Source organism: Trichechus manatus, unplaced genomic scaffold (assembly GCF_000243295.1).
Source record: "Trichechus manatus latirostris isolate Lorelei unplaced genomic scaffold, TriManLat1.0 scaffold00230, whole genome shotgun sequence".
In the NCBI taxonomy this organism is placed as follows: Eukaryota; Metazoa; Chordata; class Mammalia; order Sirenia; family Trichechidae; genus Trichechus; species Trichechus manatus.
The window spans coordinates 3,039,294-3,065,453 of NW_004444166.1; the positions used below are offsets into that span (position 1 = coordinate 3,039,294).

Here is a 26,160-nt window from a genome sequence, read left to right on the forward strand (position 1 = left end):
AAAGATAGGAACATGTTCAAAAATATGAACAGAAAAGATGACTAGAGCAATAATATTAAGGACTAAGTGGAGGAAGGCATAAACTATATTATCTACTTTACATTAAGGTACCACTTACACTGGAAAGCCAAAACTGAAGAAAGAAAGGCACTTAACTGATAATTGAAGTTGTTATTCAGTGGGCTTTGAACATTTCTGATTTTCTTTAGATTTGTTTATGATTAATGCTATTAGATATGGCTTCTATACCAATATAAATTTAAGCCAAGCTAATATTACTGAGGCAAAAATGGAACCTCAATGATTCTGAGAAGCTATTCCAGAAGACAATTTTACTACACTGTACATCGGGCAAGTGGGTAATCAACTTAGTTGTACTAGATAGCCTTAGCTATATAAGTGCAGGCAAAGAATGAAAAATGTTTTCTCAAGTTATAGGAAACCAGATTCATAGCCATCCGTCACTTCCTTAAGCAAGTTACTGATAAACTCTGCAGAAAAATAACAGTGTGTCCCTGCATCTTGGCTGTTGAAAATGAGATTCTTTCTCTGATTGATGTTAGCAGAGAGACTTGTAAAAATACATTTCCAACTGATTAGTTCAGAAGGTGTCAATCTCATGCAGTTTTATGACCTTCAGACTACATGCCAGATGTACATCTGCTTTTTATGAACTAACAAAGATGAAGGACTAAATTTAAGCATTCCTCTTTGGCAACTGTATCATACATCGACTAAGGGGAGACACTGGGGAGTATTGTGGGGGTGGTGAAGAGGGTGAGGGGCATTTAACCCTTAATGTTCTAGATTAATGGAGATGAAATATAATATTTGGAAGTACTTACCCTATTGAGTAGTTTCTATTTATGTTAAAGAATTAATATAAAGGGACAACCTGCCAGAACATAAAATATTTGTGTTTAATTACTCTCCCAAGCATATGTAACCATTCTAAATACACAAAGTAAAAACCCTTAAATGAAATATATCTTAAAACAGGTATTAAAGACTTTTCATAAAACCTCAACATATAATTATGAATTGCCACTGAAATTTTTTTAATTGTTTTTTGAAGCCAGAAATGATATTGGGGCAGTAGGTTAAAAGTCTACCACTTTAGAGATCTGAGTCTTAATAACTCTACTTTATTCTTTGAAAGCGTTGCAGGAATACAACATTATTACTACAATATACCCTCATGAAAAACAAGCATACAGCATAATTTCATCTCTTTCCTCCACTAGAGATTTTGAGTAATATTTAGACATGGTGCATCTTCATGGCCTTTTGGCTAAGAAAGTAATATTTTGATAAATTTGTATAAAACTTCAAAGCTTGGTGTCATTTGATTTTCTTAAAACATGATTTAATATTTTTTTTCAAAGGAATAAACATGTGGTTTCAAATAATTAACAATTAATTTTTTTAGAAATGTAACAGATACCTACATGAAAATGTAAACTATCCTAAGGAAACTATCTTAGGTAATAAGATCTGCTTATCAGAAATTCTGGCCCATACATTTTCATGTGTCTAGAAATTGTGGTAAGAAAAAAAATTAAAATATTAATGTAAAAAGAGTACAATATCATAAATTTAATTCAAGTATTCACTGATTAAGCTATTTCTCTTTCAACTACAAGAGAAACAGTGAGGAGATTTTTAGCTACTATCTTTGGATAGGAAACCCTAGTGGCATAGTGGTTAAGTGCTACAGCTGCTAACCAAAAGGTCAGCAGTTCAAATCCACTAGGCGCTCCTTGGAAACTCTATGGGGCAGTTCTACTCTGTCCTGTAGGGTCACTGTGAGTTGGAATTGACTTGACAGCAGTGGGTTTTGGGTCTTTGGATAAGTGGGTCTCTTTCAGTTGCAAGTGACAGAAAATCCAATCTAAACAGGCTAAAGGAAGAAGAGAATTCCTTGGCATCTATAATGGAAAAGCCCAGGAGAACCGGTGTAGCTTATTGCAGAAACCCTAAAGCTGTGACTATGACCTGTTGTTTTTTCTCTCCAGCTCTTGGCTCTGCTTTCTTTGGGATAGCTCCATTCCCAGAGAAGTTCTCCTATAGTGGCAGCAAAATGGCTCTAGCAATCCCAACCTCACAGCGTTACAGCTCTAAGCTTTTGGTGGTGGTGGTGGTGGTGGGCGGGGGCGGGTGGTTAGAATCTCTTTTCAGATAGTTCCTGGTTAGATATGTTCAGTCACACATACGTTTCGGAACCAAGCATGAAGGGGAACACACATGGACTGCAAGTTGGGAAGGCTGAATACTCAAATGAAAATGTAGAGCCGTTGCCCCAAGAAGGGGAAATGGGAACCACAAGGGTTGTGGCATTCTTCTTAAGATGGATAAAATGACTTAAGGGCACTGAGGTAGGCCCCCTCATCTCTTGTTTTTTACCTTACCTGTATTGTTCTAAGCTACTTTCTAAACTGGGCAGTTTAATTCAATTTTAGACCTTTTTTTGGTCTTAGTTTGCTGTCGGGTATGAAGAGACAACTTATAGTCTATTATTAAGAGTGGCCTAAATCAAATAAATGGCTAGTGTATTTTTTAAAAAATGAAAGTGATTCAGAAACCTTTATGTAAGTAGACATATAGACCAACTGGATATTTTAAGCTAAACTTAAAGTAACAGGGGCACACCAAGACCTCATACTTTGGTTTGAAGACTTTGAAACTATTTTGTCACTTCTCCCAAGAGTGATAAAAATCTTCAGAAACTAATGTTTTTATTAATCTGTACTGAGAAATGTAATTACCAAGTGGATCAAAATCCATGTGTCAGCTGGTCAGCAAATAATGACTTTAAAGGATATTGTCATCAAACCATCATAACTTGACACATTCATCCACTAATAGGTTAGATTATATGTTTTAAACAAAATACGTACATGGGCCATTGAATGTAGTTTCCTTTTTTATGTTTCTGGAGAAGGCACTAGCAAATTCTTTCTACTCATTACTCCTTTTATGCCATCAACACTGTAGGTAATTTTTCCATGATGGGTTTCTTATAATTTCCAATATTAAGTCTTATTTACATTTGCCACATTTTAAATTAATACCTCCATTTTAAGGGAGGCATAGTAGGGCCTCAGACTCCAATTTAAAATTTGGGAAATGCCTTTATTTTATCTGGAACACACTTTACAGATCTTTCCTTAGGAGACTACAGACAGACCTCAGAGATATCACGGGTTCCGTTATGGACCACTGCAATAAAGTGAGTATCACACAGTAAAGCAAGTCACATGAATTTTTTGGTTTCCCAGTGCATATAAAAGTTTTGTTTACACTATACTGGAGCCCTGGTGGTACAGTGATTAAGTGCTATGGCTTCTAACCAGAAGGTCAGCAGTTTGAATCCACCAGCTGCTCCCTGGAAATCCTATGGGACAGTTTTACTCTGTCCTATAGGGTTGCTATGAGTTGAAATCGACTCTGTGGCAACAGGTATTTTACACATTGTCTACCTAGCATGCAATAGCATTATGTCTAAAAAATCAGTATATATACCTTAGTTGAAAAATATTTTATTGCTAAAAAATGCTGACCATCATCTGAGCCTTCAGGGAGTGGTAAATCTTTTTGCTGGAGGAGGGTGTAGCCTCGATGTTGATGGCTGCTGACTGATCAGGGTAGTAGTTGCTGAAGGTTGGGGTGGCTGACAATTTCTTAAAATAAGACAACAACAAAGTTTGCTACATTGATTGACTCTTCCTTTCACAGAAGATTTCTCTGTAGCATGCGATGCTGTTTGATAGTATTTTACGCACAGTAGCACTTCTTTCAAAATTGGAATCATTCCTCTCAAACCTTGCTGCTACTTTATCAACTAAGTTTATGTAATATTCTAAATTCTTTGTTGTCATTTCAGCAGTGTTCACAGTATCTTCACTAGGAGTAGATTCCATCTCAAGAAACCACTTTCTTTGTTCATCCATAAGAAGCAATTCCTTATCCATTAAATTTTTATTATGACCATTCAAGTTTTATCATGAGATTGCAGCAATTCAGTCACATCTTCAGGCTCCAATAATTCTAGTTCTCTTGCTGTTTCCACCACATCTGCAGTTACTTCCTCCACTGAAGTCTTGAATCCCTCAAAGTTATCCATGAAAGTTGGAATCAATTTCTTCCAAACTCCTGTTAATGTTGATATTTTGACCTCTCATGAATCACGAATGTTCTTAATGGCATCTAAAATGATGAGTCCTTTCCAGAAGGTTTTCAGTTTACTTTGCCCAGATCCATCAGAGAAATCACTATCTATAGCAGCTGTAGCCTTACAAAATGTATTTCTTAAATAATAAGACTTGAAAGTCAAAATTATTCCTTGATCCACGGGCTTCAGAATGGACGTTGTGTTAGCAGGCATGAAAACATCATTAATCTCTTTGTACATCTCCATCAGAGCTCTTGGGTAACCAGGTGCATTGTCAATGAGCGGTAATATTTTGAAAGGAATTCTTTTTTTTTCAGAGCAGTATATCTCAATAGTGGGCTTAAAATATTCAGTAAATCATGTTGCAAACAGATGTACTGTTACCCAGGCTTTGTTGTTCCTTTTATAGAGCACAGGCAGCATAATTTAGCATAATTCTTAAGAGTCCTAGGATTTTCGGAATGGTAAATGAGCATTGGCTTCAACTTAAAGTCACCAGTTTCATTAGCCCCTAACAAGAGAGTCAGCCTGTCCTTTGAAGCTTTGACTTCTCTCTGGCTATGAAAATCCTAGATAGCATCTTCTTCCAATATAAGGCCGTTTCGTCTTCATGGAAAATCTGTTGTTTAGTGTAGCTACCTTCGTTAGTTATCTTGGCGAGAGCTTCTGGATAACTTGCTGCAGCTTCTACATCAGCACTTGCTGCTTCACCTTGCACTTTTGTGTTATGGAGATGGCTTCTTTCCTTAAACCTCATGAACCAACCTCTACCAGCTTCAAACTTTTCTTCTGTAGCTTCCTCACCTCTCTCAGCCTTCCTAGAATTGAAGAGAGTTAAGGCCTTGCTCTGGATTAGGCTTTGGCTTAAGAGAATGTTGTGGCTAGTTTGATCTTCTATCCAGACCACTAAAACTTTCTCTATATCAGCAATAAGGCTGTTTCACTTTCTTATCATTCGTCTGTTCCCTGGAAAAGCACTTTTAATTTCCTTCAAGAACTTTTCCTTTGCATTCACAACTTGACTAATTGTTTGATGCAAGAGGCCTAGCTTTCAGCCTATCTCAGCTTTCAACATGCCTTCCTCACTAAGCTTAATCATTTCTAGTTTTTAATTTTAAAATGAGAGGCGCACAACTCTTCCTTTCCCTTGAGCACTTAGAGGCCATTGTAGGGTTATTAACTGGCATAATGTCAATGTTGTCGTGTCTCGGGGAATAGCAAGGCCTGAGGAGAGGGAAAGATACGGGGAACAGCCGGTCGGTGGAGCAGTCAAAACATACACATTTATCAATTGAGCTCGCCATCTTATATGGGCATGGTTCATGGCACCCCAAAACAATTACAATAATAACATCAAAGATCACTGATCACAGGTCATCATAATAGACATAATAATAATGAAAACATTTGAAATACTGCAAGAATTACCAAAATGTGACACAGAGACACGAAGTGAGCACATGCTGTTGGAAAAACGGCACTGATAGGCTTGCTCAATGCATGATTGCCACAAACCTTCAATTTGTAAAAAACACAGTATCTGTGAAGTGCAGTAAAGCAAAGTGCAATAAAATAAGGTATACATGTATTTCCTTGAAAGGTGACTGTCTAATCTCATCCACTTAATGCTGATTTATATTTTCACAGATTTTTTTTCTGACCCTTCCCAAATTTCAGAGCTTCACCCTTTGTAGACCCCTATCCATTTACCATACACACCTACTATGTTACTGCCTAGTTTTCTCTAAAATATAGGATTGAGTAATTATACTTACAAAAATGCCCCCGGTGGCACAAACGGTTTGCGCTCAACTAGTAACCTAAAAGATTGGCAGTTCTAACCCACCCGGTAGCACCTTGGAAGAAGGGCCTGGCGATCTGCTTCCATAAAGATTGTTGTTGTTAGGTGCTGTATGTACAATACAACGAAACACTGCCTGGTCCTGCACCAACATCACAGTCATTGCTACATTTGAGCCCATTGTTGCAGCCACTGTGTCAATCCATCTTGTTGAGGGGTCTCCCTCTTTTTTTGCTGACCCTCTACCTGTAATGATGACAATCAAGAAAACGCCACGAAACAGTTGTACTCTGCAGAACATGGGGTCACTATGAGTCATAACTGACTCCATGGCAACAGGTTTGGTTTTTTGATTTTTAATTATACTTACAACTAAGCCATATTCCTTCATAATACAAATAATTGTTCCAATCAGTAATTTTTTATTTCTTGTTCAGAATCAACATTATATGATTCTTTTTAACCATTTCCAATTCAAATATTTACTTTCCTTGAAAGCTGCTGCAAGTGTTTATATTTCATCTGGTTTCAAAAAATATGCCTCATAAAGATTACTGTAAGATGGGCGTAGGGAGGATCACTTGCTGTAAACAAACAAAAAAACTTATTCCCTATTTCATGGCATAAAAAGGAGAAGTCTCTTACTGGTTTACATTTCTCTCCACAGATGGGCTCATTGACTGCATGGATCCTGATTGCTGCCTACAGAGTTCCTGCCAAAATCAGCCATACTGTCATGGCTTACCTGATCCTCAGGACATCATTAGCCAAAGTTTACAGTCACCCTCTCAGCAAGCTGCCAAATCCTTCTATGAGCGAATCAGTTTTCTCATAGGATCTGATAGCACCCATGTTATACCTGGAGAAAGTCCTTTCAATAAGAGGTTAATGCATCTTTTCCTTACGTAGATTTTAGTGCTATTAACAACAGTTATGTGCACTCCACGTGAAATGCTGATGACTGTGAATTTGAGGAATGTGCTATTTTTTTATGCGGTTTTTCCTCTTTCGGCAAACTCTTCACCAAACTTTGATACAGTTCACATACTTTGTCAATTTCAGTACCTGAGACGTAACAGGACATTCCATTAGGAGTCAATAAATCTTCATTTAACTAGTTGACTTTGTTAGCACAGTTGGAAATGTTTCAAAAGAAGCAATGAAAAGACTCCAAAAGGCAAAACAGAGGTGCACCTTTTTTTTTTTTTTTTTTTTTGGCTGAGCTCACTAAATAATATAAAGTATGAATTAATGTAATGGAACTGCTAACGGCATGGCAGTGAGATTGCATAAGCTGTTTGACTGGTGCTTTACAGAGCCGTAATGACCTGAAAATAAACCAGTAAGTGAAAGCAGGTGTCTTGTGTCTCACTGAGCAAAGACAATAATTTACACTAGAACTCCTGGGTCTGCAGTAATTTAACAGCATTAATGCAGTTAGGCCCAGCAGTTGATTAAAAGTTGTTGCAGGAATATTCCTTGTTGCCCCCTTAAATCTCATACTTCTTGGTCCCTGCAGATTAACGGATTGCCTCAGAATTAATTGGAAAGTATACTTTTCTTCATGTGAGCATCAGATATATGACTTACAAAAAGAAGCACAGAGCTTATAATTTTAAAATTTTATCTTTAAATTATCGGTCTTGATAATTCTCAAAAAAATAGATTGCAGCAAATTAAAACCCAGGGTAAAAAACAAGACATTTAGAGAATATAAATTACACTGAATTAAAAGGGGCATTGTCTTGGGAGTATTTCAGGTGTGATTTTGTGAATAACAATGATTGCATGTGATAGTGTTATTGTATCCTTAGGCTGAATTATCTATAAATCATGGTAATACTGGCTTGAGAAGACAAATGTTCATTCTAATTCTTCTACGTTTCCCACAGCCTTGCATCCGTCATCAGAGGCCAAGTACTAACTGCTGATGGAACTCCACTTATTGGAGTAAATGTCTCATTTTTCCATTACCCAGAATATGGATATACTATTACCCGCCAGGATGGAATGTGAGTTAGTCCCATCACACTCTGTCTGTTTGAAGTATGTTAAGTGTAAAAATTAGACACTCTTGCATCACCAGGAATGTTTTATTGTCCTTTTAATGTACAAATACTGTGAGTTTTAGACTCCAGAAATCTGTTACGTGACAGACATTTAAAGTCACATACTCATATACGTCTTTAAAAGTGGATTTTACTTTCAAAGTATAATAATATTATAGTTTTGTAGAAAAATTTTTTTTTATTAAAAGATGCATGTTGAAATATTTCAGGGTGACATTTCATAATGTCTACAGTTTAAGATGATTCTGGAAGAAAAAGGTAGGTAGTTATGTAGATAGGCAGATAGACAGATAAAGCAAATTGGGCAAAATGATGCCAAATTGGTGAATCTAGGTAAAAAGTTTATCAGTTCATTGTGTAATTCTTTTACTATTACTGTAGAGTTAAAATTTTTAATACAAAAGTTGGGAGAAAAAGTTAACTTTTTTTTCTTTATTGTGCTTTAGGTGAAAGTTTATAGTTCAAGTTAGTCTCTCGTACAAAAATTTATATACACGTTGTAATGTGACCCTAGTTGCTTTCCCTGTACTGTGACAGCATACTCCTCCTTTCCACCTGGCATTTCCCATGTCCATTCAACCAGCTCCTGTCCCTTTTTGCCTTCTCATCTCGCCTCCAGACAGGAGCTACCCATTTAGTCTCATGTATCTACTTGAGCTAAGAAGCACTCTCTTCATGAGTATCATTTTATGTCTTATAGTCCAGTCTAATCTATATCTGAAGAGTTGGCTTCAGGAATGGTTTCAGTTCTGGGCTAACAGAGAGTCTGGGAACCATGTCTTCTGGGGTCCCTCTGGTCTCAGTCAGACCATTAAGTCTGGTCTTTTTACTAGAATTTGAGTTCTGCACCCCACTTTTCTCCTGCTCCATTCAGGGACTCTTTGTTGTATTCCCTGTCAGGGTGGTCATTGGTGGTAGCTGGGCACCATCTAGTTCTTCTGGTCCCAGGATGGAGGAGTCTCTGGTTTATGTGGCCGTTTCTGTCTCTTGGGCTAATATTTTCCTTGTGTCTTTGGTGTTCTTCATTCTGCTTTGCTCCAGGTGGGTTGGGACCAACTGATGCATCTTAGATGGCCGCTCACTAGCTTTTAAGACCCCAGATGCCACTCACCAAAGTGGGATGCAGAACATTTTCTTAATAAATTTTGTTATGCCAATTGACCTAGATGTCCCCTAAAACCATGGTCCCAGACTCCCACCTATGCTACTCTGTCCCTCAAAGTATTTAGTTGTGTTCAGGAAATTTGTTAGCTTTTGGTTTAGCCCAGTTGTACTGACTTCCCCGTATTGTGTGTGGTCCTTCCCTTCACCTAAGATAATTCTTATCTACTATCTATTTAGTGAATAACCCTCTCCCTCCCTCCCCATCTTCATAACCATCAAAGAATGTTTTCTTCTGTATTTAAACCTTTTTTTGAATTCTTATAATAGTGGTCTCATACAATATTTGCCCTTTTGTGACTGATTAATTCCACTCAGCATAATGCCTTCCAGATTCATCCGTGTTATAAAATGTTTCGTGGATTCATCGTTGTTCTTTGTCATTGCGTAGTATTCTGTTGTGTGAATATACCATAATTTGTTTATCCATTCGTCCATTGATGGGCACCTAGGTTGTTTCCATCATTTTGCTGTTGGGAACAGTGCTGCAATGAACATGGGTGTGCATGTATCTATTCATATGACGGCTCTTATCTCGCTAGGATATATTCAAGGAGTGGGATTGCTGGATGGTTTGGTACTTCTATTTCTAGCTTTTTAAGGAAGAGCCAAATTGATTTCCAAAGTGGTTGTACCATTTTACATTCCCACCAACAGTGTATAAGTGTTCCAGTCTCTCCATAACCTCTCCAGCATTTATTATTCTGTGTTTTTTGGATTAATGCTAACCTTGTTGGGGTGAGATCTCACTGTAGCTTTGATTTGCATTTCTCTAATAGCTAATGATCGTGAGCATTTCCTCATGTATCTGTTAGCCACCTGAATGTCTTTTTTGGTGAAGTGCCATTCATACCCTTTGCCCATTTTTTAACTGGGTTATTTGTCTTTTTGTCATTGAGGTTTTTCAGTATCTTGTAGATTTTAGAGTTTAGATGCTGATCAAATTTGTCGTAGCCAAAAATTTTTTCCCAGTCTGTAGGTTGTCTTTTTACTCTGTTGGTGAAGTCTTTTGACGAACATAAGTGGTTAACATTTTTTTATAAAATATATTAATTTAGGGAGGTGGATGTTGGTAGTTATTTGGGATCCAGATAATTCACTAAGCTTATCTTGTTTTTTCTTAGGTTTGACTTGGTGGCAAATGGTGGGGCTTCTCTAACTTTGGTGTTTGAACGATCCCCATTCCTCACTCAGTATCATACTGTGTGGATTCCATGGAATGTCTTTTATGTGATGGATACCCTAGTCATGAAGAAAGAGGAGAATGACATTCCCAGCTGTGATCTAAGTGGATTTGTGAGGCCAAGTCCTATCATTGTGTCATCACCTTTATCCACCTTTTTCAGATCTTCTCCTGAAGACAGTCCCATTATTCCTGAAACACAGGTAGAGTATTCTAGCAGGCAGTACTTTTAAATAAATCATTTTTAGATCATGTGGTTTCCAAAAAATCTTAAGAAATGATTACAGAATTCTAGTTGTATCTTAAATAAATCTATATAATGGAATATAGAATATATTGTTTGTGTGATACAGTATTTATTGTTATAGTAGCATATCTAGTTATTTTTTAAAGATTTGTTCAGAATACCTTTTCTTCAGGCTTTAACTCTATGTATTTATTTATTGTAACTGAACAGAAGAAAGCAGCTTAAACTCAATAGCTAATAATGTGTTTGCTCATTCATTCATGATTTTAAAAAAGCTTTGAGTGCCTGTATGTATGTGGCAGCCTGACTGACGTTGAAGTAAGTGCTAACTAGTCCATGGTCATTACCCTTAATAACTTACTTTTTAATTATTATTATAAAAATTGTTTTGGAAAAGATTATTTTTGACATAAAATGTTCAGTAATTTCAAGATTTATTATCTAAAAAACTTACTATCATATCTTAAGCTCTAATGATTTATAGTTCAGAAACTACATGGTATGTGAAGTTCAGTGCTCCATAGGGGAAAGCAACTATAACTTTGTTAAAAATAGCCATACTTTTATTACTCAGTTTTATCTACTGAAATGTCTGCAGATTGTTTTCCTTTCCATATGTTTCAGTTAGTAATAACTTCAGATCTTAAAGGTAGGACATTAGGTACAATAACAATGGATTTTATTCATCTACAATTAAGTAAAATAATGGACTGTGAAATGCAACAGCACATAGCTGCTTTGTTGCATTCATTCCAGAAGTATCTGTTGAACACCTGTTATGTACAAGCACTGTTATATATAGGAACAGAGTAGCAAACCAAACCAGTGAAGTACCTGTTCTCAAGAAACTTGCCTACTAATGGGTGGAGAGAGACAACAAATAAATATGTCAGGATTGATATGACTTATTAAAAAATAATACAGCAAGGTAAAGTGGATGGAGGTGTGATTTTATACAGTATAATCAGAGAAGATCTCTGATGAGGTGTCATTACAGTAGAAACTTTCTAGAAAGTGAAGGAAAATAGAGGAAGAGCATTGCAGGCAGAGGAAAGAGCAAATTCAAAAACTCTGAGGGAAAAGCAGGCTAGGCTTGTTCAAGGAGCAGCAAAGAGGCCAACATATCACAGATCGTTAAGGCCATGGCCAGGATAGGGACTTTTTACTCTGAGGAGCGGGAAGCCATTCGAGGTATTTAAGCAGGGTGGTAACAGGAACTGATGTCCTTCTTAAAATGATCACCATAGTTGCTGTGCTGAGGATACTTTATATCAGGCAAGGACTGAAGTGAAGAGACCAGTTAGGAGGCAGTATGAGTAGTCCACAGGAGAAATGAGGGTGGCTTGGACAAAGGTGTTTGGGATAGAAGTGGTAAACAGTGGTTATATAAGAGTGGAGTCAAGGGAAGGGATTGGGATTAGAAATATCAATTTGAGAGTCATCAATGTGTAAATGTACTTAAAGCATGAGATGAGATCACCTAGGGAGGAAATATAGGTAGAGATTAGAAGAAGTAAGCCAAGAAGTTCTAAGATAACAAAATTTGGAAAATGCCCACGTGCAAACATGGTACAGAAGAGAAGCCTCAATGATATACTGTGTAGCAGTCAAGCTAACTTTGAGCTGAAACTTTAGGAAGTTCATGGTAACATTATTCAATTTAATACTTCTTCCCTAGGGTCTGTCCTTCCATAACTCTGAACTTTTTTAGCCAGTTCTAAAACAGACAACCTAGAGACAGCATGTGACTACAGTTGGCCAATTTCTAGCAAGCCACAACCTTGAAATGGACTTTGTATAGTCAGCAGCTCCATGAATGCATGGAGTCTTTTTTCCATTCAGACAGCCAACAAAAACTTAGTAAAAATTTACCGAGAGCCTGTTATTTACCAGATACTCTACTAGGATAAAAAGAAGAATAATCATCTTGCCATTCAAAACGTCCAGGTCAGTTCCTGAGAAAGCATCATTGAGGAGGTTGGCCTTAAAGAGTGATTAGGCAGAAAAATGGGGAAAGGGTATTCTAGATTGAAGGAAATGTGTGAGCAGCAGTGTGGTGGTAAAAACAAGTCATCTTGTATAAAAACTGGTGAGCAACTTAAATATAGAGCACATAAGGGGAAAGAGACCAAGATGAGACAGGGACCAAATTATGAATGGCCCTGAAATGCTATCCAGTGGAGACCTGCAAAATGCATAATAGATAAGAAATCAGTGAACAGGTTATACATATGCGTGGCTCAGATAGGGAAGGACTAACAGTCACAGTGGTAGTGGAAATGAAGAGGAGGAGACAGATTAGACAGACATTTGGAGTATAAAACAGGCAGGCTTAGTTTCTAACTGAATGTTTAATGGGGTCAAGAATGGGTTTAGAAAGAAGGAGAATCAGGAATAGGAGGAAGATATGGAATGTGTGGCTAATTGCCTCCAGGAACATCTGCCTTCTTTGCCTTGAGACCAGTAGAACTAGATGGTGCCCATGTTGATCAAAGATACTGTAGAAGAATCCTGATCAACAGGGGGAAAATGTAGAACAGAATTTTAAATTTTCATGGACTCCGGACTGTCTGGAGCCGTGAAGGCTGGATGAACCCCCAACATTATTGCCCTTACACCAAAAATATCCCCTGAAGTCTTCTTAAAACCAAATAATAGTCTAGCTTAACTAGTAAGAAAATATCTATCTTGAGCATTATTCACTTTTAAGAACTATCTATATGGGATCAAAGTGACAACAGCAACTCAAAAGATTAGATAGGAACCTTAGGGGCCAGTGAGTTTATGTTAATGAAAGAGGAACAACTCAGAAAAGGATGGTGAGAATGGATCCACAACTCAAAGAATATAATCAATGCAGTTGACTTGTACATGTAGAAATGGTTGAATTGGTGTATGTTTTACTGTATATATTCTCAACAACAATAACAAAAAAGAATGGGGCTTACAGACTAGGCAGCTGGCAACGTAGGCTAAATGGTTTATTTTCCCACTCTGGCTGGATTTACTTCTCTCACTAATGCAAAATAACATGGTCAAGTTAAATTACACAGGAGAAAAACATGCTTTAATGAACTAAATTACAGGTATTTTTTCCATGGAAGTAGGTTAAAGATGACAGAGGCAATAATCAGTTCTTAAAATTAGGAATAACACATGATATTATGAGGTAGAGCAGCAACTCCTAGAAGGTCACAGGAAATATATATTGAAGGATACATGTATAATGAATACATAATGAAAGACGGCCTTGCTTATAGAGTACTTATAAATTTACAGGGAATTATTTTGAAAATAAAATTAAGAGGCAATAAAGTATACACTTTAAAGTTTATCACTTAGAGGCACAAAATCTAAATTTCAGAGTAACCCATTGATATTTCACCCTGATGATGGGACAACAGCGACTTCTGTTTAGATTATTGACCCTACACCTATTTCCAAATGTCCTACAAAAGTACTGTCAATCTTAAATTTAACAGTTTCCCTAGGTTTAATAAACCCATACCGTCGAGTCGATTCTGGCTCGTAGTGACCCTATAGGACAGACTAGAACTGCCCCATGGGGTTTCCAGGGAGCAGCTGGTGGATTCAAACTGCCAACCTTTTGGTTCTAAGCTGAGCTCTTAACCATTGGGTACCAGGGCTCCCTGGGTTCAGTAGAGCTCTAAAAATGACTGTATATTCATATTCTCTCTTGCTGATGACAGATCTAAGGTTGAGTTCACTCAACATGTTTGCCTCAACTGTAATGAGTTGTTATCTCAATTATAGGAATGCCTTCTTAATCTGTGATTACATCACATCCTTCTTCATCCCAACACTCACTCACAGGTCAGAATGGAACTTGTTTAGTCCATTCATTTGTGCTGCTTCCAACTGCATGAATGTTTATATTGAGACTGGTGGTTGTATCCTCACTATCAAGGGATCTGTTTAAGGTGTTTTAATTTAGAGATGGCAGAAATACATTATTCCTAACCACTCCATAAAAAGTAGCCTTGGTGGCACAGTGGTTAAAGCGCTCAGCTGCTAACCTAGAGTTCAGTGGTTCTAACTCACCAGCTGCTCCATGGGAGAAAGCTGTGGCAGTCTGCTTCCATAGATTACAGCCTTGGAAACCCTATGAGGGAGTTCTACTCTGACCTATAGGGTTGCTCTGAATCGGAATCCACTTCATAAAACTTTTTCTCTGTGATAGGCAGCAGAGTGAGGGGAAACATGACTGAACGTTGAATTACTATACTAAGATATTTTAAACATGAAAAGGCAGTCCTTTATGTCTGAATAATAAATCTTGATAGAGCAATATGAAGAAGCCTTTGAGACATTATCTAATTCTTAGTGGAGAAACAGGTCCCTGAGCCTTGCACTTTACAGCCTTGTACTTTACAATGAATCCGGTAAGCCTATGAAGAGCTGCTATTATTAGCCAAACTAATGGGATTATAGCCACAGATATAAGGGTTAGAATTTACCACGCATATTTTTTGGGACACAATTCAATCCATACCATTCTACTTTTTGCCCCCTCCCAATTCATGTCCTTCCCACATGCAAAACATTCACCTCATCAGATCATCCCCAAAGTCTTAAATCAACTCTAAATCCAAAATCTCATCTTCTGAATTCTTTAAGTCAAATATGGGTGAGACGTTAGGCATGTTCCATCCTGGGGCAAAATTCCTCTTCATCCGTGAACCTATGAAATCTCTATTACAAGTTATCTGTTTCCAAAGTACAATGGTGGAACAGGTACAAGATAGACCTTTCCATTACAAATGGGAGAAATTGGAGGAGAAGAAAGGATAACAGGCACCAAGCAAGTCCAAATCGCAGCTGACCATCTGGGCATCGGCCCCACCCTTCAGACTCTGGGTGTTGGCCATGTCCTCTGGATTCTGGGTAGAGGTCCGTTGGCCCTCGGCTTCAGCTCCTTTTTCCAGGCTTACTGAGGTGGCAACTCTGCTCCTTTGGCTTTAGGCAGCCCCATTCTCCTAGTCCATCTGATTGGTGACCCCACCCACTCAGCCCTAGCAGCCCCAATTCTTCTGCCCCTTGGACATGGCAGCCCCACCCCCTCAGCCTTGGGTGGGGCCCCATCCCACTGGCACACCTTGACAGCAGCCCCATACTCCAGAACTGAGTTGGCAAAGATCCGGCTCTGAAACCTAGGAGGCTGTGACCCCACTCTTTGAGATCCAGGAGACTGACTGTGACACCACCCATTGAAACCAAGAAGGCCCTTCTTTCTGTGCTCCTTCCAACATTTCTGCTGCTCTCTGAGCTGCTCCATGGATGGTCTTTTTCTTTTCTTGGAGAACAACAGATGTAGCTCCTTTGGCCTGTTTCCTGCCTGTAGAATTCCAAGAAGGAAACAGCTTTCTCTCCTTTGGTTCTTTCTCTGTCCCCCCTCAGTCTAAGCTGACAGGTTTTCTGCTGTGGGTAGTTGGTTAGAACCATCAGTCACAGTCTTAATCTGTCTAACAAAAGATTGTGTAGCCATGTCCTTGGTAAAAATTTTCAGACATGTGTCCTTAGTGTGTACAACAGAATTTTCCGAATCTCTAAGTTCTGTTTTCATTTTGCACAGTTCAGTTTTAAGTCCATCTCTTTCCTCTGGAACTTTACTATAAGTGGCAAAGAGAATCCATGCAGCCCCTTTAAGATGTTGCTTAGAAATCTCATCAGCCAGATATCCAAGTTCATCACTTACAAGTTCTACCTTCCACCAAGCATTTGAACATAATTCAGACGAGTTCTTTGCCACTGCATAAAAAGTATTGCCCTTCCTCCATTGTCCAATCACATGTTCATCATTTTCTTTTAAAGTCTTGCCAGAAGCACATTTAATGTCTACATGTCTAGCAACATTCTGTTGCTGATGCCATATGTGTTCTCTAAGACAATAGAGACTTTCTCTATAGCTCTCCTCAGTTCCTTCTTAGCCCTCACCAGAATTGCCTTTGAGATTCATAATTCTACCAACAGTCTCTTCAAGACAATCTAGGCTTTTACTATTAAAAATCTAAACCAACCCCACTGCCATAGAGTTGATTTCAACTCATAGCAACCCTAAGGGCAGAGTAGAACTACCCCATAGAGTTTCCAAAGAGCAGCTGGTGGATTCGAACTGCCACCCTTTTGGTTAGCAGTCAAAGCTTGCCATAGCTCCTAACTACTGTGCCATCTGGTCCAGCCTCTACTCATCACCCAATTCCAAAACGACTTCCACATTTTAGGTGTCTGTTAGAACAGCATCCCCGTTTCTTGCTACAAAATTCTGTTTTAGTTATCTAGTGCTGCTATAACAGAAATATCATAGATGGGTAGCTCTAACAAATAGAATTGTATTTTATCACAGTTTAGGAGGCTGAAAGTCCAAATTCATGGTGCTGGCTCAAGGGAGAGGCTTTCTCTCTCTGTCAGCTCTGGTGGGAAGGCCTTTGTCTCTTTGAGTTTCTGCTCCTGGACCATCTTCATGTGTCTTGGCAGGTTTCTTCCCCCATCTCTGCCTCTCTCGTGCTTGCTTTTTGTTTAATCTCTCTTATTTCTCAAAAGAGATTGACTGAAGACACACCCTACACTAATCCTGCCTCATTGATATAAGAAAGACATCCCATTCTAAAATGAGATTATAACCACAGGCATAGAGGCTAAGAATTATAGCACAGATTTTTGAGGGACACAATTCAATCCTTAACAGTAAAATATATTTTTCAAAATAATTAAATAGTGTTTTCACATAATATTTTTGCAGTATGTCAATATAAATTTTGTTGACATTTGTTGAGTCATTAGTCATAGTAATGGTTTAACTGCAGGCTTAAAAATATGACTTAAAGAAATTTGTAAAGGAGATAATCCTTATGCAGATAATTATGTTAGCTTTTTTCTATCCAATTTCAATTCAAAAAGTATGTATTGAGTGTCTTCTGCATTCAATAACATATTAGTTGCTCTCTGGGGAAAATTGTACGCATCATATCAAAAGTCAGTTGTGAGTCCTAGCTCCCAGTTTAGAGAATGTGCTGTCGTTACATTACCTCTCAACATGGAGTTGGAATTTGCTACAATTTAATTGAAATGAATTGGTCTTTTTTTTTTTCTTTTTAAATCATTCTTGTCTTTGTAGGCTGATGAGGCCATAGGCATAGGCTTAATCCCTAAATGAGCCAGCTGGCGCAGGCCAGATCTTCGGCCTAAACCACATCCCTATCCTGAGCTAATCATCTTACAAATGTCTGCTCTAATTCTCCAGGGTGACTGAGGTGAAAGATGGGTTAGTGAGAATCCGCTGTGACTGCTACACTAACATGCCAGTGCGTGTGTCAGCCTGACAGAGCCATCACAGGCCTTCCTGTAAAACAGGGCACCCAAGGTGCATTCAACTCAGAAGCCACAATGAGAGGCTCAGAGGAGAAAAATCGGGATGACAACGAGTTATTTTTGATTATTGAATAAGACAACAGTGTGTATTTGTGACTAGTTTTACTACCTTATTTTAGTTGCTCTAATAGGCTCTTTTAAATATATGTTATCTAATAAGTCATACAAGATTTTGAAGACCCTGCCTTTTCAAACCTAGGTACTCCATGAAGAAACCACAATTCCAGGAACAGATCTGAAACTTTCCTACTTGAGTTCCAGAGCTGCAGGGTATAAGTCGGTTCTAAAGATCACCATGACTCAGTCGATTATACCATTTAATTTAATGAAGGTTCATCTTATGGTAGCTGTAGTTGGAAGACTCTTTCAAAAATGGTTTCCTGCCTCACCTAACTTGGCCTATACTTTTATCTGGGATAAAACAGATGCATATAATCAAAAAGTCTATGGTCTATCTGAAGCTGTTGGTAAGTGCCATATAAACTTTTTCTGCATCTTGAAAATTGTCTTGAAATCAGAACTACCATAAAATTAATTACAACCCATGGAAATTCAATGGATAAGCAGTTAGGAAGACAGTAAGATTGTCCTAGAGAAGTTATAAGCTGACTGATTTAATCTATGATAGGAAAAAGGAACAATGTATTCTATATGACAAAAAGAAGAAAATACCAGTTTTTCTGGCTGAAATTGTATCTTTGAGGTATGTTCTGAATGAGATTTTAGGTTTTCGTATCCCTTTCTCTTTTTTTAAATTTTGTCCTTTCCTTTTTTTCTTTTCCTTATCTCCCTTGCCTTCCTTATCTTTTTTAAGTTTTCTGTATCAATTTTAATGCTAATGTAGTTAGAATTCATAATGATACTTAACAGATTATCAGACAACATTTTTGTAAAAGTTAGTTCAGCTCTTTTGACTAGAAGGGCCAGTCAATTCAGTGAAAAGACATTCTTTACACATCAGTCACACCAGTTGTTTCACTGAATAATTGGACAGTGAAATTTAAGTTTGACATGTTGAGATGTTGACATATATATATATATAGAGAGAGAGTATGGTTTTAGGCTCAAACTTGAAGAACATAAAAACTATAGATACATCAAAACTCAACTCTAAAGAATATATCAAAACATCAAAAACTAAAGGATAGCATTTTTTTTTGTTCTATTAGACTGTACTTGAAAATATAGTTGGCATTTTATTCTAAAATTAATATATTGTTTAAACTTGAATAAGTGCCAGTTAATCAGGTAATTACCACCTCTCTCTTTACATTGTTCTAAACTTTGAAATTCCTGTTTCACTTTGAACTCTGTAAAGTGTTTCATTTGTGATTAATTCATATTAATTTACTGCTAGTTTTATTGTTCAATCCTGTTAATAACATATGAATATATTCTCATAATCTGTCTTTTTTGGTCTATTGACCCTACATATTATAAATAGTTGGCATAACTTAATGCTCTTGGAAATGAAATATCTCTAATTATTCAGATAGCAAACATTAGTTTCAGTTATCATTTAATTTGGGTCTAATTTATCTGATTTAATTATGTAATCATTTGCCCAATCTGGACTCATCTTGTGCTGTGAATTCCTTTGTGAAAGAGTGGTTTGAGGGGGGGGAAAAATACTAGTTTTCAATTAAATCAATTGAAAGTAATATTTGGGGATCTTTTTTTAAAAAATGCTGTTTATATGATAAAATCTCACAAAAAAATAAACTTTGCTCATAAATAAGTAAATGGAAATACAGTGTTGGGACACAATTATGAAAAAAGCAGTTTTATCAAAATAATAAGTTGCATTTCCACCCGTAGTTGAGAAGATAAACTGTGATTTGTTTTGATTCCAGTGTCAGTTGGATACGAATATGAGTCTTGTTTGGACCTGACTTTGTGGGAAAAGAGGACTGCCATTTTGCAAGGCTATGAATTAGACGCTTCCAACATGGGTGGTTGGACATTAGATAAACATCACGTATTGGATGTTCAGAATGGTAAGATCATATTACTCACCTTCAGATTGATTAGATTACAGCAACATTTTTATCCTATGCAAGCTGTAGAATTAGAATTAGAAGGAAAAAATGATGATATATTTTTAAAGACTGTAAAAGCCTAATGAACTTTAAAATGTTCACGTTTGTCACCAAAATAGATTTACCCTTAGAATGTAAGTGACAAGTTGTGGTGCTACAGGGAAAGGTCTCTGGGAGGCTCTGTTTTCACCACAGACTCATCTAAAGAAATCAAAACCATTCCACAGTGAATCAGTAAGTGTGATCAAGAAGTACTTTAGGAAGCTTTACTAAAAATGAAGGGAATATTTTAAAAAGTAAAGAAAAAACAAAAATTCATGTAATTTTTACCAGAATTTTTCCAATAGATCTTAATCGTTATTTAGGTAGGTAGTATATTCTGACTGAGTATCTAGATTTTTTTTTTTTTCTTGTTCTGATTAGACTGTGATTTGAGAAATAAAATCTTCTCCCATTCAAACTGGGTTACATGTACTGCTAATTGACTTTGTGAATATTTGGAAAAAGTAAATGAATAATCTGAGAAAAAAGCAAGAATCAAAAGTAGTATTTGTAACAGACCCAATAATATGATGCGTGAATATTTCACACAGTTTGAACTTATTGCTGTGAAGAAACATGTTTCCTTCCTTCCAGATACACAAACCAAAAGAGATAAATTACTTGCAAAATGTGACTTATCCTCATAAAGAATATTATTTCTGTTAAACAAACTCTGTTGTCTTGACTGTGTTTCTGACATTTTGTCCACCTCCTGGCTGCATCTGTAAAGGTGCTTTGCTAGAGAAGGAGGACCTGAAGGTAACCTCCTCTAGCCTCCTTTCCTAAACTTTACACTAGTAACTTTCTACTGTCCCTTTACAAATACCCCGAGAAGGAAACTTCAGAGTCTTGGTGAAATCATCTAGCTTTTGACTTTGCAGAACTTCTTTGGAAGGTTCAAAATGTTGAACTGAGTATGTAATTCAGTTAAACGTTTTACTATGATAAATGGTCACTTTTTGATATTAATGTTGCTTTGATGTTCTTTGTTTGTTTTATTTGGTGGGAATTACAGGGTTCATTTTAAACTACCAAATGTATGAAAACAAACGTAGCTTCCAAGCCAGTGCTTGAAAATGTTGGTGCATTTTCCTCCAGGAGGAAGTAGCAGTGAGTAAGTCAGGAGTCAGAAAAACAAGCCCAGAACAGCCCTTCACACCTTCACTGTTTTACAGCAGTGCTCAGCTCAAACCCTTTTCCAGTTGTGTGCCGGACATCAGGTTGTAGTTCATTTTGCACACCAGAGGTCGGGAGTAGAGCCCAGTAACTAGTGCCACATGCAGCACTGGAAAAGTGGAAACATTGGAAAAATGGGCCTTCCCACCAAGGAGGATGCTGCATATATTATGTCGGACTTCTCTTAGATCATCAGTGGGTGTCTTAGTTATCTGGTGCTGCTATAACAGAAATACCTCGAGTGGATGGCTTTAACAAACAGAAATTTATTCTCTCAGAGTCTAGGAGGCTAGAAGTCCAAATTCAGGGTGCTAGCTCCAGGGGAAGGCTTTCTCTCTCTGTCGAATCTGCAGGAAGGTCCTTGTCATCAATCTTTCCCTGGTCTAGGACCTTCTCAGCTTAAGGACCCGGGGTATAAAGGACACGCTCTGCACCTGGCACTGCTTTCTTGGTAGTATGAGGTCCCCATGTCTCGGCTGGCTTCTCTCTTTTATATCTCAAAAGAGATTGGCTTAAAACACAACCTAATCTTGTAGATTGAGTCCTGCCCCATTAACATAACTGCCACTAATCCCATCTCATTAACATCATAGAGATAGGATTTACAACACATAGGAAAGTCACATCAGATGACAAAATGGTGGACAATCACATAATACTGGAAATCGTGGCCTAGCTAAGTTGGCAGACACCTTGGGGGGACACAGTCCAGTCCATGAGAGCAGACATCTGAAGCAGCCGCAACTTCTGACTGTTATGTATGTAACACGAGGCTTCAACCTGATCTTTCAGAATGCAAAGCCACATGCCAGCCATGCTAGTAACTGCTCGATTACATTGTTTACAGTTATATTTCACGGTTTGCACATATTGCTATATTACTTCAGCAGTTATTTAAAAACAAAACTGAGGGGAAACCTCTCTAGAAGAATTTTAGTTATTGTGAGAATATGAGGTAAAGTTCTTAACCAGTTAGCCACAGGATTTTACCCGAGAAGTTATGAACCAGTAGAAAGACAACAAACAGAGAGCTCCAGGGAAGCCCATACCTTTATAATTCAAGACTGTTATGGTACCCAACAGTCAGTATAGTATTCAGGTGGTTTAAGAAACACAGATATTCTGTGTATGTATGTATATATATGTGTGGATGGATGGGTGGATAGATAGATACATAGATACACAGATACATAGATAGAAAGATACTAACTGGAATTATATATAATTAGATTTTATTGAAATCAGGTCAGAAATAAAAACTGGACTACTCAAAATTCTGCCCTCCAACCGTCCCTGGTGGTCTAGTGGTTAGTTTTCAGTGCTCTCTCTAAATTCTGCTCTCTAAAAAATGTTATAAACTATAAAATATATATTATTTTAAAATATTAGGTAACCTAAATCATGGGATAAACTGATTGTAGTTTCATATTTAGCCAAGGGCAGAGTTGACACGTAGTGGCTTTTCAAAGTGATGTGTCTAATTGAATAAACAAAGTGATTTGTAATCATAACAAAGGTGGATGAGCCATGGAAACATATTACAAAGAAGAGAAAGCAAAAATGGAGACAGTGACGGGTGTTTGTGCAGGCACCCTGTAACATGGAAATAAATAATGTTCATCTTTCTATTCTGTCATAATAGAGGAGAATCATGAAGAGCCAATCATTCAAAGTAATGACTGGATAAATCAGGTGCAGTAGAGTGGTAGGCTGACTTGTAGGATCTTCTGATGAAAATTATACAGCTGGCTTCTATAAGAAATTATAGTTCCATAACTGTCAAAACGGTGTAATCACAGAAAGAGGGACCTGAGATAGCATTAATGTATTCTTTGAATATTCAAGGCAAAAATGCATTTCATGGGTTGTTATGATTCATACAGCCTTATTGAGATTATTTTTTTCCCTAAATTTGAATGAACCTGTTTTATCTTACCTGATCTCTTTATGTAAATTTGCTATGATTATTACATCACCCAAATAGCAAAGCATTAAAAAAGTAATCATAGAATCCACCTCAAATGTGCTGAGCTGTGAGGGGAACATAATTATTCTGTTTTCTTCTTCACTTTAAAATTATCTCAAAGTTAGGGGGATAACTCTCAAGTTTCCTGTTTGTGTTTTCATGAGAATAATGGTCTTCACAGTATGTCTGCTAAGTATAATCATTGGCTCTGAGGGCTGCTTTGAAACATAGAACATTTAGTAAATATCGTATGTGCAACCCTAAAGTCAGAGCCTCGTGGCACAGTGATTAAGCGCTCGGCTGCTAACCAAAAGGTCAGCAGTTTGAGCCCACAGCCGCTCCGCGGGAGAAAGCTGTGGCACTCTGCTTCCATAAAGATTACAGACTTGGAAACCCTATGGGGCTGTTCTGCTCTGTCCTGTAGGGTCACTGTGAGTCAGAATTGACTTGATAGCAATAGGTTTGGGTTTTGGGGGTTTAAAGTGAGAGCAGCAGGTGGTTTATACCGATAATAACACATCGAAAACTGTTGTGAAATATACATGGGACAATAACAGCTGACCAGCTAGTCTATGTCAAACCAAAACAGAGCCATTGGTCTATATGTAGTGATAGTAAAATGAATAAAACTAGAACTTCAACTCAAATCTAGTTTCTAACTATGAAAACATTTAATATTCATTAGGTATTTTTTTCTCAGATTTTCATTAAATTAAAGGCCATAAAAGGAGCAGACTGGCATGGCAGTTTGTCTTCTTAAAATTATTGGCACTTTTTCGCCTTAAAACAGAATTCGCTTTAAATAGTAAATTTGGCTTCCACAACAGTTTTGTTATGTTTGAAATTTTTAAAAACTGCGTGTATGTGCATTCTTATCAGATGATAATATAAACAAGAAGAATATTCCTTGACAGTATAGTTAAAATTAGTCTTCCTTATAATTAACAGCTTTGAAGGTTAAGTATATAGTTTCTGTTTTCTATAAAGTATTTTCAGCTTTTAAAATCAATGATAAACTCATAAGAAGAAATTAAAATTTCTGGTGCACATTTTTATTAATTGGATTAATACATAATATTTTCAACATTGTTTAACAAATAGGCAAAGCTGTTATTCCCTAAAGAACATTATGTAGAACCTGGTTCTCTAACTCAGCTGCATATTAGGATCACCTGGAGAATTTTGAAAACTCTCCATGCCAAGGCTACAGCCCAGACCAATTACATCAGAGTTTCTGAGGGTGGGAACCAGGCAGCAGTAGTTTTTACGGCTCCCTAGGGAGTTCCAGTGTGTAACCAAGTTTGGGAATCACTGATGTTGTGAATTTGAGCTTTTAATTTTTCTTCTTTGTTCTTTATTCCTTTTATCATACATTTCTTTAAATTCATAACAGACAGCACTTTACATTATCGTATCTTATTTACTTTATCGGAGCCCTGCTGGCACAGTGGTTAAGAGCTGCAGCTGTTAACCAAAAGATTGGCAGTTTGAGTCCACCAGCTGCTCCATGGAAACCCTAACGGGCAGTTCTGCTCTGTCCTATAGGATCGCTGTGAGTCAAAATTGACTCGATGGCAATGAGTTTGGTTTTAGGTTTTCTTATTTATTTATCTTATAATATTTTACACTAGGTAACTGAATAACGTTCTTTCTAACAAAATTTTAAGTAAAAGTTTTCCCAGTCTAAATCTAAAAGACATGAAATTATAGTTGGATCTATAGTGAACATGTTTACTTATCTTTACATTTTTTATCATAAGAAAATTCATTTTGTTTCTTTTAGGTATACTGTACAAGGGAAATGGGGAAAACCAGTTTATCTCCCAACAGCCTCCAGTTGTCAGTAGTATCATGGGCAATGGACGAAGGCGCAGTATCTCATGCCCAAGCTGCAATGGTCAAGCTGATGGTAATAAACTCTTGGCCCCAGTTGCGTTAGCTTGTGGGATTGATGGCAGTCTGTATGTAGGCGATTTCAACTATGTTCGGCGGATATTCCCTTCCGGAAACGTAACAAGCGTTTTAGAACTGAGGTATGTCTTTCCTGAATTTTGGATTCTTAAACCTGTAACAGAGTTCATACATTTGAGTTTTTCTACCTTAAAACAGAATTCACTTTAAATAGAAAATTGGCCTTCCACAACAGTTTTGTTATGTTTGAAATTTTGAATAACTGCATGTTTAAAAAGGCTAAACATGCCTAAGTGTTAAACCTAATGTACTAATTTATTTATGTAACTTACCTTCCCAGTGTTTAGAGTCCCCCTAGAAAGAAGTTAGGTTCTTGACTAACATCAGGAAGCACAACACTTTCATACTGTACCATCAATGTATGAAAGAGTATAAAGTGAGCCAGTATATGAAATGCCTCCTGATTCCAGTGAACTGTCTGTGCTTTAGAAGGACAAAACTATGATTTTTAAACCCTTTAGTTTTCTTGGAGCCCTGGTAGTGTAGTGGTTAAGAGCTTGGCTGCTAACTAAAAGGTCGGCAGTTCAAATCCGCTAGCAGCTCCTTGGAAACCCTATGGGGTATTTCTCCTCTGTCCTATAGGGTCACTATAAGCTGTACTCGACTCAATGGCAATGGATTTGATTAGTTTTCTTTAGAATAACCCTGCGACATAGGTGTCCAGGCATAAAATATTTCCTTGTGATGTCAGAACTCAGTAGTAAAAGCACCAAGGCTACTTACTCCCTTTAATTAAAATACTAGATCTTCAAGGTGAGTTAATCCATCAGCCATAATGCCAACAAACTGTTGTCTTTGCTTTGTTTATTTAAGTGTGGTTATCAAAATCATCTTATTCTATGAGTTATTTGATCAGTCGTGGCCTACATAATTCATTCCCAGTGTTATTTCACTTTAAGTTGGCAATTTTCCTTACAAAAAATAAAAATCTCAGTATTCAACTCA

At 37.3% G+C, this 26,160-nt stretch overlaps 1 protein-coding gene across 1 annotated transcript in view; it reads left to right on the plus strand.

The window, feature by feature from the left end:
- The window catches only part of TENM3 (teneurin transmembrane protein 3), a 660,303-nt gene that overhangs the window by 569,181 nt on the left and 64,962 nt on the right, over nt 1–26,160 (plus strand). The window contains exons 14-19 of the mRNA XM_004389020.2: nt 6,640–6,856; nt 7,865–7,984; nt 10,327–10,588; nt 18,221–18,488; nt 19,875–20,018; nt 25,028–25,277. Coding sequence (XP_004389077.1) covers nt 6,640–6,856; nt 7,865–7,984; nt 10,327–10,588; nt 18,221–18,488; nt 19,875–20,018; nt 25,028–25,277 — 1,261 coding nt within the window. The remainder of the gene's footprint in view (nt 1–6,639; nt 6,857–7,864; nt 7,985–10,326; nt 10,589–18,220; nt 18,489–19,874; nt 20,019–25,027; nt 25,278–26,160) is intronic.